The 20,534-nt window shown below is 44.6% G+C and overlaps 2 protein-coding genes across 2 annotated transcripts in view; one reads left to right on the top strand and one right to left on the bottom strand.

Annotated features, from left to right (window-relative positions):
• MED23 (mediator complex subunit 23) overlaps positions 1 to 5,548 on the bottom strand; it is a 62,786-nt gene extending 57,238 nt beyond the window's left edge. The window contains exon 1 of the mRNA XM_069974964.1: positions 5,279 to 5,548. Coding sequence (XP_069831065.1) covers positions 5,279 to 5,317 — 39 coding nt within the window. The 5' untranslated portion in view covers positions 5,318 to 5,548. The remainder of the gene's footprint in view (positions 1 to 5,278) is intronic.
• An 11,293-nt stretch (positions 5,549 to 16,841) lies between these two features.
• Positions 16,842 to 20,534, top strand: part of ENPP3 (ectonucleotide pyrophosphatase/phosphodiesterase 3) — a 92,038-nt gene continuing 88,345 nt past the window's right edge. Inside the window, exon 1 of the mRNA XM_069974970.1 lies at positions 16,842 to 17,074. Coding sequence (XP_069831071.1) covers positions 16,997 to 17,074 — 78 coding nt within the window. The 5' untranslated portion in view covers positions 16,842 to 16,996. The remainder of the gene's footprint in view (positions 17,075 to 20,534) is intronic.

The raw sequence follows: 20,534 nt of genomic DNA on the forward strand, positions 1-20,534 counted from the left end.
AGACGTCGCCGAGCCGCCGACGTGGAACGCAATCCACGGGTGACGTCAGCAGAGCCAGCTCCTTCAATCACACCCCTCAGGGCGTGATTACAGCGTTCACAGCCGCCCAGGACCATGACTACAGCCGCCCACGCCATGACTACATACGCCCACCGTGACTACTTACACCTTATTAACATACAGCGCGGGACTTCAAAAATGTAAGATTGCGGCATAACCAAGGAGGGCACGGAGGGTACAGGGGGATGTTTGGGAAGCATGCTGAGTGATGTACCAGCACGTTTCCTTAACATTAGGGGCATATTCGGTGTGATTGGTTCCCTTTAAGGGAATGGGTGGATTACAGTACTAGGACAGGGGCGTCTTAGGGGCGATGTGATTACAATGTATATGAATGGACAGTACAGAGATCTTTGTAGTGGTCTTTTTACTCCTAGGTCTGTAACCATGACAAGGGGGCATCCTCTACGTCTAGAGGAAAGAAGATTTCACCATCAGCATCGACGCGGGTTCTTTACTGTACGAGCAGTGAGACTGTAGAACTCTGCCACATGATGTTGTCAATGCTAATGCATTAAATACGTACAAGGGAAGCACGGATGCTTTTCTTGAAAAACATAACAATACAAGTTAAAGACATTAGATTGCATGTGATGAGACGCTGATCCAGGAATTTGTTCTGATTGCCAAAGATATTTTCTCTGTGATGGGGCAATTGTCATCTGCCTCATAGGGTTTTTTATGCCTTGCTCTGGGTCAACACAGTAGGGTTCCTGTAGGTTGAACTTGATGGACTCTTGTCTTTTTTCAACTTTACTAGCTATATCAAAATTTATGTTTGAGTAGAATACCCCTATAAAGGTTTTCTCTGATTAAAAGGGTACTCCGGGGTACTCCATGTCCCCACCCCCAAGTGATCTCCTAATCGGCCTTACTCCGTTTTAAATACAGTGGCGGGTATGGCACATAACCTGTGGCTCTATTCATTCTCTATATGGGGCAGCTGAAAGAAGCTGAGTGCTGTACTCGTCCTTCTCCAGCAGCTCTATAGAGAATCAACAAAACTTGGGGGCATGTGCTGACCCATGGCTCTATTCAACTTAAAAGAGCCAGGCCCATCTAAGGATCACCAGAAGGGGGTGCACGGAGATCTGACCCCCCACAATCTCTTACTTCTACCCCATCTTGTGGATAATGCCAGTCTTTTGGCACAATGACATATACTGTGTAAAATATATATATATATATATATATATACACACACACTGTATACATACTAATATATACAGTCTGTATTGGTCTATAAATAGGGTGTATACATGTATGTGTACAGTCTGGTCTATGAATAGGGTGTATACATGTATGTGTACAGTCTGGTGTATAGCTATGTAATATATACACAGTCCGTATTGGTCTATGAATAGGGTGTTTATATGTGTACAGTCCGGTGTATGAATAAGGTGTATACATGTATGTAATATATACAGTCTCTATTGGTCTATGAATAGGGTGTATATGTGTATGTGTACAGTCTGTGTATATCTATGTAATATTCACCCTGTATTGTCTATGAATCGGGTGTATACATGTATGTGTACAGTCTGGTGTATATCTATGTAATATATACAGTCTGTATTGGCGTATGAATAGGGTGTATATATGTATGTGTACAGTCTGGTCTATGAATAGGGTGTATACATGTACAGTCTGGTGTATAGCTATATAAAATATACAGTCCGTATTGGTGTATGAATCAGGTGTATACATGTATGTGTACAGTCTGGTGTATATCTATGTAATATACACCCTGTATTGTCTATGAAGCGGGTGTAAGTGTACAGTCTGGTCTATGAATAGGGTGTATACATGTATGTGTACAGTCTGGTCTATGAATAGGGTGTATACATGTATGTGTACAGTCTGGTCTATGAATAGGGTGTATACATGTATGTGTACAGTCTGGTCTATGAATAGGGTGTATACATGTATGTGTACAGTCTGGTCTATGAATAGGGTGTATACATGTAAGTGTACAGTCTGGTCTATGAATAGGGTTTATACATGTAAGTGTACAGTCTGGTCTATGAATCGGGTGTATACATGTATGTTACAGTCTGGTGTATATGTGTAATATATAATGTCTGTATTGGTGTATGAATAGGGTGTATGCATGTATGTGTACAGTCTGGTCTATGAATAGGGTGTATACATGTATGTGTACAGTCTGGTCTATGAATAGGGTGTATACATGTATGTGTACAGTCTGGTCTATGACTAGGGTGTATACATGTATGTGTACAGTCTGGTCTATGAATAGGGTGTATACATGTAAGTGTACAGTCTGGTCTATGAATAGGGTGTATACATGTAAGTGTACAGTCTGGTCTATGAATCGGGTGTATACATGTATGTGTACAGTCTGGTCTATGAATAGGGTGTATGCATGTATGTATGTGTACAGTCTGGTCTATGAATAGGGTGTATGCATGTATGTATGTGTACAGTCTGGTCTATGAATAGGGTGTATACATGTATGTATGTGTACAGTCTGGTCTATGAATAGGGTGTATACATGTATGTGTACAGTCTGGTCTATGAATAGGGTGTATGCATGTATGTGTACAGTCTGGTGTATATGTGTAATATATAATGTCTGTATTGGTGTATGAATAGGGTGTATGCATGTATGTGTACAGTCTGGTCTATGAATAGGGTGTATGCATGTAAGTGTACAGTCTGGTCTATGACTAGGGTGTATACATGTATGTGTACAGTCTGGTCTATGACTAGGGTGTATACATGTATGTGTACAGTCTGGTCTATGAATAGGGTGTATGCATGTATGTGTACAGTCTGGTGTATATGTGTAATATATAATGTCTGTATTGGTGTATGAATAGGGTGTATGCATGTATGTGTACAGTCTGGTCTATGAATAGGGTGTATACATGTATGTGTACAGTCTGGTCTATGACTAGGGTGTATACATGTATGTGTACAGTCTGGTCTATGACTAGGGTGTATACATGTATGTGTACAGTCTGGTCTATGAATAGGGTGTATACATGTATGTGTACAGTCTGGTCTATGAATAGGGTGTATACATGTATGTGTACAGTCTGGTCTATGAATAGGGTGTATGCATGTAAGTGTACAGTCTGGTCTATGAATAGGGTGTATACATGTATGTGTACAGTCTGGTCTATGAATAGGGTGTATACATGTATGTGTACAGTCTGGTCTATGAATAGGGTGTATACATGTATGTGTACAGTCTGGTCTATGAATAGGGTGTATACATGTATGTGTACAGTCTGGTCTATGAATAGGGTGTATGCATGTAAGTGTACAGTCTGGTCTATGAATAGGGTGTATACATGTATGTGTACAGTCTGGTCTATGAATAGGGTGTATGCATGTAAGTGTACAGTCTGGTCTATGAATAGGGTGTATACATGTATGTGTACAGTCTGGTCTATGAATAGGGTGTATGCATGTATGTATGTATGTATGTATGTGTACAGTCTGGTCTATGACTAGGGTGTATACATGTATGTGTACAGTCTGGTCTATGACTAGGGTGTATACATGTATGTGTACAGTCTGGTCTATGACTAGGGTGTATACATGTATGTGTACAGTCTGGTCTATGACTAGGGTGTATACATGTATGTGTACAGTCTGGTCTATGACTAGGGTGTATACATGTATGTGTACAGTCTGGTCTATGACTAGGGTGTATACATGTATGTGTACAGTCTGGTCTATGAATAGGGTGTATACATGTAAGTGTACAGTCTGGTCTATGAATAGGGTGTATGCATGTAAGTGTACAGTCTGGTCTATGAATAGGGTGTATACATGTATGTGTACAGTCTGGTCTATGAATAGGGTGTATGCATGTAAGTGTACAGTCTGGTCTATGAATAGGGTGTATACATGTATGTGTACAGTCTGGTCTATGAATAGGGTGTATGCATGTATGTATGTATGTATGTATGTGTACAGTCTGGTCTATGACTAGGGTGTATACATGTATGTGTACAGTCTGGTCTATGACTAGGGTGTATACATGTATGTGTACAGTCTGGTCTATGACTAGGGTGTATACATGTATGTGTACAGTCTGGTCTATGACTAGGGTGTATACATGTATGTGTACAGTCTGGTCTATGACTAGGGTGTATACATGTATGTGTACAGTCTGGTCTATGAATAGGGTGTATACATGTATGTGTACAGTCTGGTCTATGAATAGGGTGTATACGTGTATGTGTACAGTCTGGTCTATGAATAGGGTGTATACGTGTATGTGTACAGTCTGGTCTATGAATAGGGTGTATACATGTATGTGTACAGTCTGGTCTATGAATAGGGTGTATGCATGTATGTATGTATGTATGTATGTGTACAGTCTGGTCTATGACTAGGGTGTATACATGTATGTGTACAGTCTGGTCTATGACTAGGGTGTATACATGTATGTGTACAGTCTGGTCTATGACTAGGGTGTATACATGTATGTGTACAGTCTGGTCTATGACTAGGGTGTATACATGTATGTGTACAGTCTGGTCTATGACTAGGGTGTATACATGTATGTGTACAGTCTGGTCTATGAATAGGGTGTATACATGTATGTGTACAGTCTGGTCTATGAATAGGGTGTATACATGTATGTGTACAGTCTGGTCTATGAATAGGGTGTATACATGTATGTGTACAGTCTGGTCTATGAATAGGGTGTATACGTGTATGTGTACAGTCTGGTCTATGAATAGGGTGTATACATGTATGTGTACAGTCTGGTCTATGAATAGGGTGTATACATGTATGTGTACAGTCTGGTCTATGAATAGGGTGTATACATGTATGTGTACAGTCTGGTCTATGAATAGGGTGTATACATGTATGTGTACAGTCTGGTCTATGAATAGGGTGTATACATGTATGTGTACAGTCTGGTCTATGAATAGGGTGTATACATGTATGTGTACAGTCTGGTCTATGAATAGGGTGTATACATGTATGTGTACAGTCTGGTCTATGAATAGGGTGTATACATGTATGTGTACAGTCTGGTGTGTATGTGTAATATATACACCCTGCATTGGTCTCTCTCTCTCTGGGTGTGTACACAGCCATATAGCAGTCCTGCAGATCGCCTACAGCCGGGTCCCCCTGTCCATGTACCATCATGGCGGCCTCCCCCTGTATATACCCCAGTACCCGGGAGCCATCTCTGCTCCATCAGCCCTCACACACAGCCGCCACTTACCACCACCTCCTCAAAGATGCTCTGTAGCTGGGACTCCATGCTTACGGGTGGGAAGCCCAGGACGGCGCTGTGTGACTACAATCCCGGCCACAATGGCCTCCCTACACACTGCTCTTATTGCTGCCTCCACCGCAGCGGGAACATCACATAATAACCTACAAGTAGCGGCTATCACAATAAGAAGCCATAGTGTAAATCACTGGATGTTCCGGGCTATTGTCTCCGGGTTACAGCGTGCACCGTATAACTCACTCCCCCCGGAAACAACGAACTTCCGCCTCTCGCGAAGCAAGGGGAAGAAAGAAGAGTAGTGCGCATGCGCGCTCAGGGAGGGTCTGTGGAGACGAGTTGTTGGGTTCATAGTGCACAGCCTGAGGAAGGCTGCGGGTTATGTTGCGGATTTTACGCAGTATCTACCTCTGGCTATGGCTCAAAAAATGTGACACTAACATTATACATGACCTATAGAGACAGCTGTCTGCGCCATTGTCCTGCATGTACTGTGCAAATGGCATGAATCACCGACTCCACAGTTTTCAGACTTCTGACTACCCCCTGCAGCCACACACAGCTGAAGGGGAGCCCTCACGCTAAAAACCGGTGCGGATACGCTGTGAGGGTATATGCACACAGAGTAATTTTCGCTTTAAAATCCCTGTGGAATCTGCTGCTCGCTCCCCTGTGCTCCCACTTGAAGTTCCGCCCATCACATGAGCTCGATTATATGCTCGGGCGGATTCCGCCATAATGACGTAAATTCTTTGGGTGGACAGCAGAATCTGCCTGACCATAGAATGGAGTCTATGGAGCCGGTGGAGAGGGAAGCGGGAGCGTGCAGGGATGAGCAGTGGATTCCGCCCAGAGTTTTCATTGAGAATTACTCTGCATATACCCTAGTGCCCCAGAAGAATGTACCCCTTTAATCTGCCGCAGATTTTAGCAGTTTACTTATATTGGTTAAATTTGTCCCATTCACATAAAATTCACAACAGATTAAATACTTTTGAAAAGACCTTAAAGGAGAAGTCCGGCAAAATTTTTATTAAAGTATTGTGTTGCCCCCCCAAAAGTTATACAAACCACCAATATACACTTATTACGGGAAATGCCTATGAAGTGATTTTTTCCCTGCACTTACTACTGCATCAAGGCTTCACTTCCTGGATAACATGGTGATGTCACGACCCGATTCCCAGAGCTGTGCGGGCTGTGGCTGCTGGAGAAGATGATGGCAGGGGGACACTGAGGGACACAGGGCACTGGAGGGATACTGAGCATCCCTCTGCCATCATCCTCTCCAGCAGCCACAGCCTGCACAGCTCTGGGAGTCGGGTCGTGACATCACCATGTTATCCAGGAAGTGAAGCCTTGATGCAGTAGTGCAGGGGAAAAAATGAGCAGAACGCCTATCACACTGATCAATGCTATGCCTATGGCATAGCAATGATCAGTGTGTATAATCCAATAAATGTAAGTAAAAGTCCCCCAAAGGGACTTAGAATGTGTAAAAAAAAAAGGAAAAATGTTTTTACAAACACCCCAAAACCCCTCCCCCAATAAAAGTTAAAATCACCCCCTCTCCCATTATATAAATAAAACATAAAACTAAACAAATAAACATATTATATACCGTAGTGTGCGTAATTGTTCCATCTATTAAAGTATAACAATCGTCATCACTAACGGCATAGACGAACACAGGGAAAAAAGTGCCAGGATTACCGATTTTTTGTTACATTATATATAAAAAAATTAATAAAAAGTGATCAAAATGTGCGATCTTCACAAATACGGTATTATTAAAGATCATGGCGGAAACAATTAAACCCCATACAGCCCCTTAGGAGAAAAAATAAAACCGTTATAAGCGTCACAATAGGACCACTTTATTAATAATTCCAAAAAAAAGGATTTAATAAAAAAAATATATAACATTAGAGAATCTGTGTAAACCTGCATATGGTTGTGTCTTCGGACTGACCTATAGAGTAATGGTATCATGTTGCTTTTACCGTATAGTGCATTAGGTAGTGTAACAGACAATGTGGAGTGGTTGTAGAAGGAGTATATATTTCCCCATGTTTTATCAGAATGTATGCAATAGGTCTGGTGTAAAGCCTGGTAATGGGTGCTGATGTCCAGGCCACAGCTAGACAGTCCGGGTTTTAGGGTACAAACACACACACCGTATACGCAGCGTATTTACTGCTGCGATACGCAGCAGATGCGCAGCAAATACGCAGCAGATTAGATCTAAATAACTGAACACAGCATCAAATCTGCTGCAGATTTGCTGCATATACAGTGTGTGTGTTTGTACACTAAGTAATGAGGACTCAGGTGTGATGGCCTTAGAAAAGTCAGCTAGGTGCTCAGATGTCTCTCTCTTTCTCCCTGGGGAAAAGAGCTAAGGCCAAGTGTCTGTGAGAGCCCTGCACTAAAACTGCATCAGGCTGTATGGACTGTGCTATTTTGTTGGTGCCAGGTACCAGGCCTGCACCGAGTTAGCCAGGAATATTTATGTTTAGTTAGAGCCGGACAGGCATAGGCTTTTATTTTGCTGTTTTATTTTGTTTTTGCTAACAACCTGAGAAATAAAACTGGCTGCGGTCAGTTAAACCAAATCGTGGTGTGGACTGACTCCTCCATGTATGCCTGTCTACCCCAGGAGACACCTTTCCTGCTACCTAATCCCTTACAGTAGACACAGGAACTCCCCCAAACGTTACCATATTGCATTCTTTTTTACGATTTCACCAATTTATATCTTCATAAATAATAATTTTGGGGTTCTATCATACATGTTATGGTAGATTGAAAGACACCATTAGGGTATATTCACACTAACGGTCTCGCAGCGAGATTCTCGCTGCGAGATCGTCAGGTCCTGGCAGTTCCCACACACTATATACTCACTGCGGTCTGAACGACCGCAGCGAGTATGTAATTCTGCCGCCCTTAACCCCTTCTGCTCCCGGCCGGCTCCCCCGCTGTAAGCATACATTACCTGTCCTCGCTGCACGGGCCCGGCGTCCTGCTCTCCCGTCTGGCCAATTAGTGGCTGCGGCTGGGCAACACACTGATTGGCTGGACGGGAGAGCAGGACGCCGGACCCGTGCAGCGAGGACAGGTAATGTATGCTTACAGCGGGGGAGCCGGACGGGAGCAGAAGGGGTTAAGGGCGGCAGAATTACATACTCGCTGCGGTCATTCAGACCGCAGCGAGTATATAGTGTGTGGGAACTGCCAGGACCTGCCGGACTCGCATCGACCGTTTGTGTGAATATACCCTTACACAGTAAAAAACAAGCCCTGACATGGTCCTGTAGATAGAAAACTGAAAGTGCTAGAGCTCTTAGAAGGGGAGGAGGAAAAAGCAAAAATGAAACTTTGCGCAGTCCACCGGGTCATTTTGGGCTGGGTCCTCAAGGGGTTAAGAAAAAAAAAAAATTAGCAGAATACATTTACAACAGACAAGCACTCCGTGTGCACACATTATAAACTCTAACCTGTAGTAACATTCCCATAGGGCTGGTGATTCTGAGAATGGAGGTAATTTTGTTACCTTGGCACCATTTTCGATAAAGCTTTACTTTATTCAATATGTAAATTAGTTGCACTAAGTGCACTAATCCAGCCCAGCCCTCCTTTAGGGCAGTGCTTCTCAAACTTTTTCTACTGGAGCCTCACCTAACAGACCAAGGCAATGCCTGGGCCTCACCAGACTGACCAAGAGGGCGCCTGGGCCTCATTATCTGTGGTGAAAATCCATTTAAAAGCTGAAAATAATGCTAGGGCTAGCTTTCACCCATCTCCTAAGCTCTATACGCTGATAAAGCAAGTACACAATAAATTAATAATGTTGTTAAAATGGAGATTTTTGCAAACAGAAAAAGGATTGTGCAGATCATAGTTACTTTTGTAAAAACTGGCTCCCCAGCTGGGCCTCACCAACAACTAGGGGGAGCCTCACTGGTGAGGCCCGCCTCACAGTTTGAGAAGCACTGATCTAGGGTACAAACACAGCTTATACGCTGCGTATTTACTGCTGCGATATGCAGCAGATTAGATCTAAATAACTGAACACAGTATCAAATCTGCTGCGTATCTGCTGTGTGTGTTTGTACCCTTAAACAGATGATGCTCTGCAGTGACATCACTGCAGAGTGCCAGATGAACAAAATCAAGTAGATTGCAGTATAAAGCCATTAGCATTTCTTATTATTTACTGTATATTACTATTTATATACTAAATACTTATTTATTCATTTCTTTTTTTTGGAATGAATTCATTTTTTTTTTTCATCTTTATCCATCTTTTAATGTTTTCTAAAGTAAAAAAATAACAGTTTTTCCAATTTTCTTTTCTTAAAAACCATTCAGTTTGGTGTCCAATGTCAAACACTGTGAAGTAACTCTCAACACTGGATGACAGTTCCTGCATACTACAAACATTACTGTCTTTCAATGTCAAGGCACCACATAAGGGAGTAATACCACCCACTGCCTAACTGGGTACATTACAAGAAAGACTCTAGGGCCAGTTCTAGGTTTTCTGCTGCCTTCCATGTGTCACATGGGAATAAGCCCAAAAAACTGCACACAAAAGTTTTCCATGAGCCCCAACCATTTCTCTTTACTCCTCTTTTCAAATCTATCCTTGCATTTATTCAGTTACTGAAAAAAAAACCCTAAATAAGTGAACACACCCATAACCTCTGATGCATATTCCTATTCATCCTCACTACTATTAATTACACCAGTTCTGGCCTAATTTGACGCATTCTGCCTATTGAATAATAGCAACTATTGCACCCAAGTGTTAAAGCAAAAAAAAAAAAAATAATAATAATATGAATATGTTCATTCTGTGGGCGCTGGATGAGAAAAACATGAGACACATCAGTACACCTTTGTACTGTGTGGTATGTGAATTATGATAACATGTCTTAGACTGATAGCAGCAGTTTAAATTCACACAGCACTATCAGCATTTGACTATTCTACCAAAACAGTTTTCCATCAGACTGTTGACTAAGATTAAATGAGCAACTCTTTACCCAATTGACAACACAAGTCAAGTATACTTGTCATAATGCAATAGGACACTATACAGATTTCCAGTGGCAGAAGTTTTATTTTATCTTGTCACTACTATGGCAGTCACCAGACTCTTGTTTACAGGTGTTTATATGAGAACTGTAATATGGGCGCCACGTCAAGTGACACTAATAAAAGCCAATTACAAGTGATGTGGGCATCACGTGTGGGCAGAAGATCATTCCAATTTATGACTTATCTTTCTATTTATTGTGATATTTATGCCAATTGCATTATGTTCCTTGAATCCAGTGAGGAGGTGGAGTACACCCCTATGCAGGACCATGCGGTTGGTGGGATGCTGCCATCACCCAGCAAGATGCATTGCCTTGGGAACCTCCTTCATCAGCAAAAGAACCTGAGGTGTGGGGGGAAGAAGGGCCACAACAGCCTGTACAGGCCCTGCTTGAGACTCTTAAGGGTCTGTGTTTGACATCTTCACCAAAAGTAGAAGCCATTAATCCAGCAGTCAAATCCACCTCGCCAGTTCTTTCTACTTCTTAGGCAGTCCCCAAGTCGGCAGACACCATGTCAACTTCTCTTCTATTGGTAGTCCCCAAGTAAGCCATCGAACCATAATGAATGCTGTTTACAAGTGACATATCACAGACTTTGGGTGCCTTCACACCTACCGGATCCACAGCGGATCTCACTTCTGCGGATTCGAAGCGAGAACCGCTGCGGATCCGGTACCATTCACCCCTATGATAGCACATATTCGCAGCGGGAATACCATCCCGCTGTGAATATGTGCTTTAACCCCTCGCTGTCTGCAGCCCCGCCGCCGCCTTAGCCCATCCTCGGCCGCATCCCCCATCTCGGGCCGCATCCAGCAGCCCGCATCCCCTATCCCCCGCCACATCCAGCAGCCCGCATCCCCTATCCCCTGCCGCATCCAGCAGCCCACATCCCCTATCCCCGACCGCATCCTGCAGCCCGCCGACGAGAGCATAAAGTACCTGCTCGGCAGCACGGCTGCAGTGCGGGCTGCTGGATGCAGCGGGGATGGAGGGATGCGGCCGGAGATGGGAGATGTGGCCGAGGATGGGCTAATGCGGCGGCGGGGCTGCAGACAGCGAGGGGTTAAAGCACATATTCACAGCGGGATGTTAATCTCGCTGTGAATATGTGCTATCATAGGGGTGAATGGTACCGGATCCGCAGCGGTTCTCGCTTCGAATCCGCAGAAGTGAGATCCGCTGTGGATCCGGTAGGTGTGAAGGCACCCTTTAAGGGTATAAACCCACACACCGTATAAGCAGCGTATTTACTGCTGCGATACGCAGCAAACACGCAGTAAATACGCAGCAAAAACGCAGCAGATTATATCTAAATAACTGAACACAGCATCAAATCTAAACCATCAAATCTGCTGCGTATTTGTTGCGTATCTGCTGTGTATACGGTGTGTGGGTTTGTACCCTAAAGGTACAAACCCACACACCGTATACGCAACAAATACGCAACAAATACGCAGCAGATTTGATGGTGAAGATTTGATGCTGTGTTCAGTTATTTAGATCTAATCTGCTGTGTATTTGCTGCGTGTTTGCTGCGTATCGCAGCAGTAAATACGCTGCGTATACGGTGTGTGGGTCTATACCCTAAGAGTGTTTTGCATTGGGCAGAAGACCATTGCACTTTTTAACTTTGTTTCTATTTATTGTGATATTTATGCCTACTGCATTTAATTTATAAACATTCATCTATGCTGCTAAAAGTGTTGTGTTGGAGAGAGAAATCTGCATTAATTGACCCATCTCTGTCTAGTGGCCATTTTTATAGTACTCCACAAATAAAAGACTTTTTGCCCTTTGTACCAGGTGTTCCAGTAAAGTCACTATTAAAGGGGTTATCAAGCGTTACAAAAACATGGTGTCATGAATGCAACTTTGGCGCATTCCTCGGTGCGTAAGGTACGACTGAGACTGCGATTTTGGCCATAATCTTTCATTTATTCTGTGTTTTGTTTGCCTTTGTTTGTGCCCTGTCTGAACTGTGTCTTATTCCTTCTGGTCTGCTAATTGTTTTCCCTGCCCCACCAGTGTCTGTTCTGCTAAGTTTCTTCCGGCCTTGTAACAGTTAACCTGCCTTTGCCTCAGTGATTGACAGCTGGTTCCTCCTATCACTTTCTGGACATGGTTCCTGGTCTCCTATTTAAGATTTCTGTTTCTGCCTGTGCCTTGCCGGTTATTGACTTAGTCTCTGCCTGCTTGTGGTTCTGTTTCTTTGCTTCTCCTGATTTCTGCCTTGTATCTTTTGACCTCGCTTGCTTGCTGCCTGCCCCCGACCATATTGCCTGTTATTTGACTTCTCTTTTGGATCCTGATTTTGTACCTTTGCTGCCAGACTATTGTGACCCGGATTGCTGACCATTCTTATTGTGTTTGTTCGTTTTGTCTTGTCTATTGTTTCACGTATCCAGGCCAGGGATCGCCGCCAAGTTGTCCGCTGCCATTTTAGGGCAGATTGCGGCAATTAGGTAGGGACAGTGGGAGGGGCTGAGCTCAGGGCTCACTGTCTCTGTGTGTTTGGTGTGACTGGTCCTGACACGTGGCCACTTTCCCCCTACTGTTGTCTCCAGTTTGGGTGGGGTTTTGAAATTTAGTTCCATTGAAGTGAATGGAGCTTAATTGCAAACCGCCCCTGAACTGGAGACAACAGTAGGGGGAAAAGAGGCCATGTTTTTGTAGTGCTGGATAACCCCTTTAAGTGATAATGTTTAGTCTGCCTGTTAGCTGATTTCTTCTGCACCTCAACAACACCAAGGGCGTCTTTGTATGTCAGTGATCCGCTGCTGTCCACAGCTCTCCTGGGTGAAGTTAACCCAGTCAAGTTACTTCAGGTGTCCTGTTCTGAAAATGGCAATGACATTTATGCTGCTGTCCAACACAGTTTTAGAAAAGGAACCATTTGACAGCTACACAGCTTACATTTCTACTAGGGATGGTCCGAACCCGCCGAGGTTCGGGTTCGGCTGAACCCGAACGCTCGGCATCAGATTCCCGCTGTCTGCCCGCTCCGTGTAGCGGGCGGATACAGCGGGAGGAACGCCTGGAAAACTGGGATACAGCCTATGGCTATGGCTGTATCCCAGTTTTCCAGGCGTTCCTCCCGCTGGATCCGCCCGCTGCACAGAGCAGGCAGACAGCGGTAATCATTGCGGAGGGTTCGGGTTCGTACGAACCCTGTCCGAACCAGGTTTGGACCATCCCTAATATCTACCCTTACACTATTCCTGTATCTGTCCCTGATACCTAATCACTAATCACATTCTCTAACCCTACCTCTATTTATCTGTCCCTGATAACTAATCAACCTTCTATACCCTCTCTAACCCTGCCTCTACCTATCTATAGTTATCTCTCTCTAGCTAGTGAAAATATATGTATTCAGTTCATTGCACTGGGCTGTACTGTACATATATATATACATATATTATTACAATGCCCCTCCCCCAATAAAAGTTTAAATGATCCCCCTTTAATTACCCTTTAAAATACCCCCCTCCCCCACTACTCTTTAAATTCTCATTTTCACAAATAAAGATATGAAAAATATATAAATAAATAAATAAATATGTTTGGTTTTGAGCCAGACATAGCTTTTTCCTTCTTGGCCAAAAAGTTCAGTTTTGGTCTCCTATGACTACAGAACCTTCCTCAATACTTTTGTTGATTCTCATGCCCAGTGGCGCAGCCACCGTGGTCGCAGGGGTCGCCTCTGCGACCCGGCCCGGCGTCGAGGGAGGCCTGCACCCCACAACCTATCCCCTGCCACCGGCCGCCCTCCGCCGCCGCCACGGGTTCCCGTCGCATTGATCGATCACTCTTGTGACCGCAAGCAGTGTTTTGCTTGCGGTCACAAGAGTCTGTGTTGGACGGGCCGCCGGTGATGCTCAGCTCCCTGAGGGAGCGCTCCCTGAACCGGAAGTAACATCCCCGGCGCACACAGCTCTCTGGCACGTGTTCTGCCCGGGAATCCCGGGGACACCCCCAGGGAGCTGAGCATCACCGGGGGCCCATCCAACACCACAGAAGAATAGATGAGAAGCGAGCTGCGACGGGGGAGCGAGGTGTTAGGTGAGTTTTTTTTTTTCTTTGTTTTTATCTGCTCTGCGATTGGCAAATATAAGAGGACAACACAAGGGCAATGTATAAGGGGGGCATGTACAGGGGACAATACAGTGGGGGCATCTACAAGGGGGGGATGTATAAGAGGACAACACGCGGGCATGTATAGGGGACAACACAGTGGGGGCATCTACAAGGGGGATGTATAAGGGGGCATGTATAGGGGACAACACAGTGGGAGCCAAACTGTGCTCAGCCAATCGCGGCTGAGCATCTGATGACGCTGAAGAGGGCGGCCGGCACTCAGGACGCTCGGAGGGCGGCACGTGACAGGTATGTATAGCGCACCACACTTCCGGGTACACGGGTGGGGGTGGTGGGACACGGGGAAGGGGGCCATTCACAGACATAACATACATTACAAAGTTGTATAACTTTGTAATGTGTGTTATTCTGTGAATAATTGTTTACCGCCGCACTACCCCTTTAAGTCAAGGTGTAATCCCATGATTCTGATGCTATCCCATGTTTTTTGACCCACCTGCCCTGATCCATTGCCGACTATGATTGCCATTTCATCCCCGGTAATGTACTGCCTCTTTTGCTGATGACCTAATTTGCTGACTACATTTACTAGACCTGCCTTCTGGTGCCTCGCACCGACTCTGTCTAGTCTTTGGGGACCAGCTACTCACACCTTAACCATGCTTGTTGAGCGACCTGGTGCCCTCTAGGCGCAGACGTTGAGCTTTTGTATCCTAGAGCGGAATAGAATGTGAAGACCTAGAAGGCAATTAGACTCCGCTCCCTGGTGTGAGCCAAAGTCAAACCATTCGAGTAGCACATCAGGTCTAATCACTGCTTTTACAATACTACATCCTATTCTAAATCCCTAGTCATTATTATGGAGCTGGTCCCCCCTTTGCAGTTATAACAGCTTCCAATCTTCTGGGAGGACTTTTGAAATTTGAAAGTGAGTCTGAGAATTCTTGCCCATTCTTTTAGAAGAACATTTGTGAGGTCAGGTACAGATGTTGAATGAGAAACTCTGACATAATCTCCATTCTTATTCACCCCAATGGTGTTTAATGAGGTTGAGGTCAATGCTCTATGTGGGTCAGTCTCCACAAACTCGAAAACATATAATTATCCAAAATGTCTTGATATACTAAAACAGTATGATTTCCTTTCCATGGAACTAAGGGGCCTAGGCCGAATCCCAAAGAACAGCCAAAAAAAAAAAAGTGAACATGATGTCATCTTTGTAACAATTTTGCCTATATTGTAATGACAAAATAGTGTGGCTTATTAGTCTCTAGCCTGAAAAAGATCACTTATTTTAGGCCTAATTCACACATCCGTTGTTCTGGGGTAATGATGTGTTTTATTTGGCAAAAAAGCCTCTTTCTGTACTCAAAAAGCTGTTTTCCAGCCCCCCCCCCACACACACACACACACTTCCTATGGGCTCATTATCAGGCAAAGTTCAATCTTTATTACAAAGGAGCAATATGAAGACTGTTTTGCTGAGTTCATTATAACCTATGGAGGGGGAGGGACCAAGAGGGATAAGTTAGCAGGGAGAGCGGAGAAGCAGCTGTATAGTTTGCAGGCTGTCTGGGCACATAAAACACTGGATTCAGAGGTCAGAAAGGTCAGTGTTTATCTGGTAGCTTGGTGAGAGAAGATTGAGGGATGTAATGTTTTGCAGGGCTGCCTTTTCTCCTCTCCGTGCTCACTCATCCCCTTCAACCCCTTCCCTCTCCATAGAGCATAATTGACACAGAAATCCTGCTTCTTGTGAAGTCAGGGGGAGGTAGGAAAACAGCTTTTTGAGAACAGAAGGAAACTTTTTTGCCTAATAAAACCTATTACAGAGTTTCCTAAAATCACCTGTACTATTGATATTTATTGTTTTCTGAAAAATGATATTTAAATGACAGTTACGCATGGAAATGCATGCAAATGACCCTGAATAATGGTGGGTGTATTTTTAGTGTATACCGCTGTCAGTATGGCATAGCCAAGTTCTACCATTATCCCAGGAATCTACAAGCACGCTTTTCTTGACTGACATATTAACCAGATTCGATTAAAGGTTATGTTTGTGTTTTAAAAATCCCACTGCTTCTGACTCTTCTTCCCCTTTCCCAAAGTGTTAGTCATTTAAAATATCTGGTATTGCACGTTGATGTGTATTGAAATACAAAAGAGGTCTTTCTGCTATACAAATGGTCACTTATCACCGCTCTCAGTGAAGTCATGAAGTAATGTAACTTAATTATCACACTTTGTACTTTACCTTAAGTCCATAAAAAAACAACCTAATCTTTTCACTATTGCTATTCATGCTTTCCATGCAGATAAACCTGTTTAGTCTTTGCCCCCTTATAAGTTTCCCAGTGTCTCACTGTGCTGATCTTCCTTGTACAGGCAGGGATCTACGGTGCAGCAGGAAAACAAGGAGACTTGTACCCAGAAGTCATACAGGGATCACTGCTCACTGCCAGCTGGTTCACAAAAGCCTGAACTACCTTCCTAACAAATGGAATCAACACAAAAGCTAAATATGGAAGAACCTGTTAAAAAAAAGCGAAAGAATAAGTACAAGATAATCTCCGTGGTAAGTGCCAAGAGCTTTCTTTTATTTCTTATTAGGCAGATGTGTCAGGTGTATGCTTCTGTTGATTTAGGATAATAGAAATGGAAATGAGACGTAGAAAAACCTTTACAGGTATATGTTTAAATAGATACCAGAGGTTATTTCAGGGAATTTCCAGAGACTGAAATGGATGTTTGATCATTGTGGATCCTGATGACTCAGAACTACAGCACCAAGTAAGCTGCTATGCTTGAGTTATGTATGAAAGGGCTGTAATATCATATCCACTTTATTCTGATGTTGGACTTGATTATGGTACTTGAAATTCCAAAGCAGGGAGGGCAAGATTCAAACAACCAGATCGGATCACTTGTTGGGCATCGGTGCAGGAATGTACGGGCAGTTCAAATGCTATATGCAGCATTTATTATCAAACTTAAAGAGGACCTGTCACCCCCCGTGCCGGGTTGACAGGCTCCCGACCCCCAGCTAGATCCCCTTATATGTACCTCATCCCGCCGAGTCCCGCTGCCGCTCCCGGGACGGAGATATCCCGGTCAGAAGAGCATGGCTCCATTCATTCTCTATGGACGCTGGTCCTCTCTCCAGAGCGCGCCGACTTCTGACCGGGATATCTCCGTCCCGGGACCAGCTCCGGCAGCGGGACTCGGCGGGATGAGGTACGTATAAGGGGATCTAGCTGAGGTCGGGAGCCTTTCTCCCCGGCACAGCCTAGCAGTGAAGTTGTTTCCTCTCAGTAACGTTGTGCCTATCTATAGTACAACCTGGTCAGATTAGTCCCTCCACTCTAATGATTTTAATGATTGACTGTAATGCTTTTACATTGTGTTTTGGATTACTATACCATATAGCACCCCTTGCTGTGGTTTCTTATGTCCATCCTCCCCATTAGGGATGGTCCGAACCTGCCGAAGTTCCAGTCGGTCCTCCGGCTGTATCCACCCGCTGCACGGAGCGGGCAGACAGCGGGAATCATTGCCGAGAGTTCAGGTTCGTACGAACCTGAACCTCGGCAGGTTCGGACCATCCCTAATGGGAAGGATGGACATAAGAAACCACAGCAAAGGGTGCTATATGGTATAGTAATCCAAAACACAATGTAAAAGCATTACAGCCAATCATTAAAATCATTTGAGTGGAGGAACTAACCTGACCAGGTTGTACTATAGATACACAACGTGTATAGGCACAACGTTACTGAGAGGAAACAACTTCACTGCCAGGCCGTGCCGGGGTGAAAGGCTCCCGACCTCAGCTAGATCCCCTTATCCCCCGCGCGCACTGGAGAGAGGTCCGGCGTCCATAGAGAATGAATGGAGCCATGCGCTTCTGACCGGGATATCTCCGTCCTGGGACCGGCTGGTCAGGTTAGTTCCTCCACTCTAATATAGCACCCCTTGCTGTGGTTTCTTATGTCCATACTCCCCATTAGGGATGGTCCGAACCTGCCGAAGTTCGGGTTGGTATGAACCTGAACTCTCGGCAATGATTCCCACTGTCTGCCCGCTCCGTGCAGCGGGTGGATACAGCCGGAGGACCGCCTGGAAAACTGGGATACAGCCATAGCCATAGGCTGTATCCCAGTTTTCCAGGCGGTCCTCCAGCTGTATCCACCCTCTCCACAGAGCGGGCAGACAGCGGGAATCATTGCCGAGAGTTCAGGTTCGTACGAACCCGAACCTCGGCAGGTTCGGACCATCCCTACTCCCCATGTATATGATGTCATAAAGGGGCTGGTTATCTAACTCAGTTTCTTAGCTAAGCAACTTCCTTATGTCAGAGCATTAGGAAGGAAGCTTACTTAGCTAATAAACTGAGCCAGGCAGTCAGCCCCTTCCTCCCAGCTCCGACACACAGAAAGGGGAGAAGCTTTCTGCCTACATCGGAACATTATTAACCACAAAAACTGGGAACCCCAACAGGCTGTAAAATTGGGTCAGAACGGCAGATATTGAAATAACATTTATTAGTAAGTTTATCTATTTTCCATCTGAAAAACAACTCCTCTTGACATCATATAGCTCCATTAATATTAGCAAAATGAATGCTAGTTTAAAAAATTACATAAACCAGTCACACTATAAACACAACAACACTATAAATATATGCATTTTATGTATTTTTTTGTTATTTCTTTCAAGTGAGTAAGGTATATCTTATGATATTAGATGAGACAATTGCGAACAGTTGTCAAAAATGAATAGATTTAGGGTACTATTCCATGGACCGAGGAGGGCCCGATCAACGATGTAAACGAGCACCGATCTGCTAGATCGCTGCTCGTTTACTGGGCTTATTCCACGGCCCGATGATCGCTTGCAGTAATACATTACCTGTCAGGTCTTCTTCTCCGCTCTGTCTTCCTCCACGGGTCCCGCGCGCTCTAGCTTCAGAATGGCCTGTCAGTTGACAGGCCACTCAGCCAATCACAGGCCGCGGTGGTCCCAGCCTGTGATTGACTGAGCGCTCCGTCAGCTGACAGGCAATTCTGAAGCTAGATAGCGCGGGACCCGGGGACAAAGACAGAGCGGAAAAGAAGCCCTGACAGGTAATGTATTACTGCTGCTGCTGCTTCTTCTCAAATCGTCGGTCGGCCGCCGCGCACCGCTATTCATCATGCGCGGTGAGGGAACGATGATTTTAGGTCTGGCCCTAAATGAACGATCAGCCGATGACACAATCGCCGTCTGATTGTTCTCTCTATTCCACCAAACGATAATCGGCCGAATCGGTCCAAATGGGGCCGATTCGGCCGATTATCTTTACTGTGGAATAGGGCCCTTAGGATATGAGCCCTGAACTGAGAGATGTGCGGCTTTTGTGCTGTTGTCCTTTTGTTCTAGCTCGGTGTAATGTACATATACAAGATTATCTGTAGGGGCCCGTTCACACTGAGTAATTCTCGCTGCATTTCAAGCCCCCAGTGAGAGGAAACCCTTCCCCTCTGTGATACCCCTCTAGTGCTTTAGGCTGGGTCAGTGATTGGGAATAGACTGGCACCATGCACAGGATCCGGGCCGCAGTTCAAAAAAAGGACCGCAGCATCGGCATTCCCATGATTCCTATTCTGAATGGTCCCTGGTTATAAGTTTTGTGCCCCAATGGTCAGTACTGGGATCCCTTCTGTTTAACTGGAATGGAATGGTTATAACAATCATTTTCAAACATGCGAATGTACGCAACTGTGTTTCCTCCCTCCAATTTGAAAGAGCCAATGAACGTGTGGGGAAGGAAGGGGACATCCGGTAATGTAGTAGCCATGTTCACTACCAGCATTACTGTGATTGGCTGTACGATTAGCGTCATTACATATGTAAGGTACATGCTCTAAAAGCACGACACTGAGGCAAATTTTCTCACAGTCTTTTCTAATTCTTGTGCCGTTCATTAGGAAGAGTGAAACGAGCAGGGACAGCATCTGAATATAGTTAGGCAGCAATATTCACAGTGGTGGTTAGTC

This window comes from Dendropsophus ebraccatus, chromosome 6 (genome assembly GCF_027789765.1).
Source record: "Dendropsophus ebraccatus isolate aDenEbr1 chromosome 6, aDenEbr1.pat, whole genome shotgun sequence".
NCBI lineage: Eukaryota > Metazoa > Chordata > Amphibia > Anura > Hylidae > Dendropsophus > Dendropsophus ebraccatus.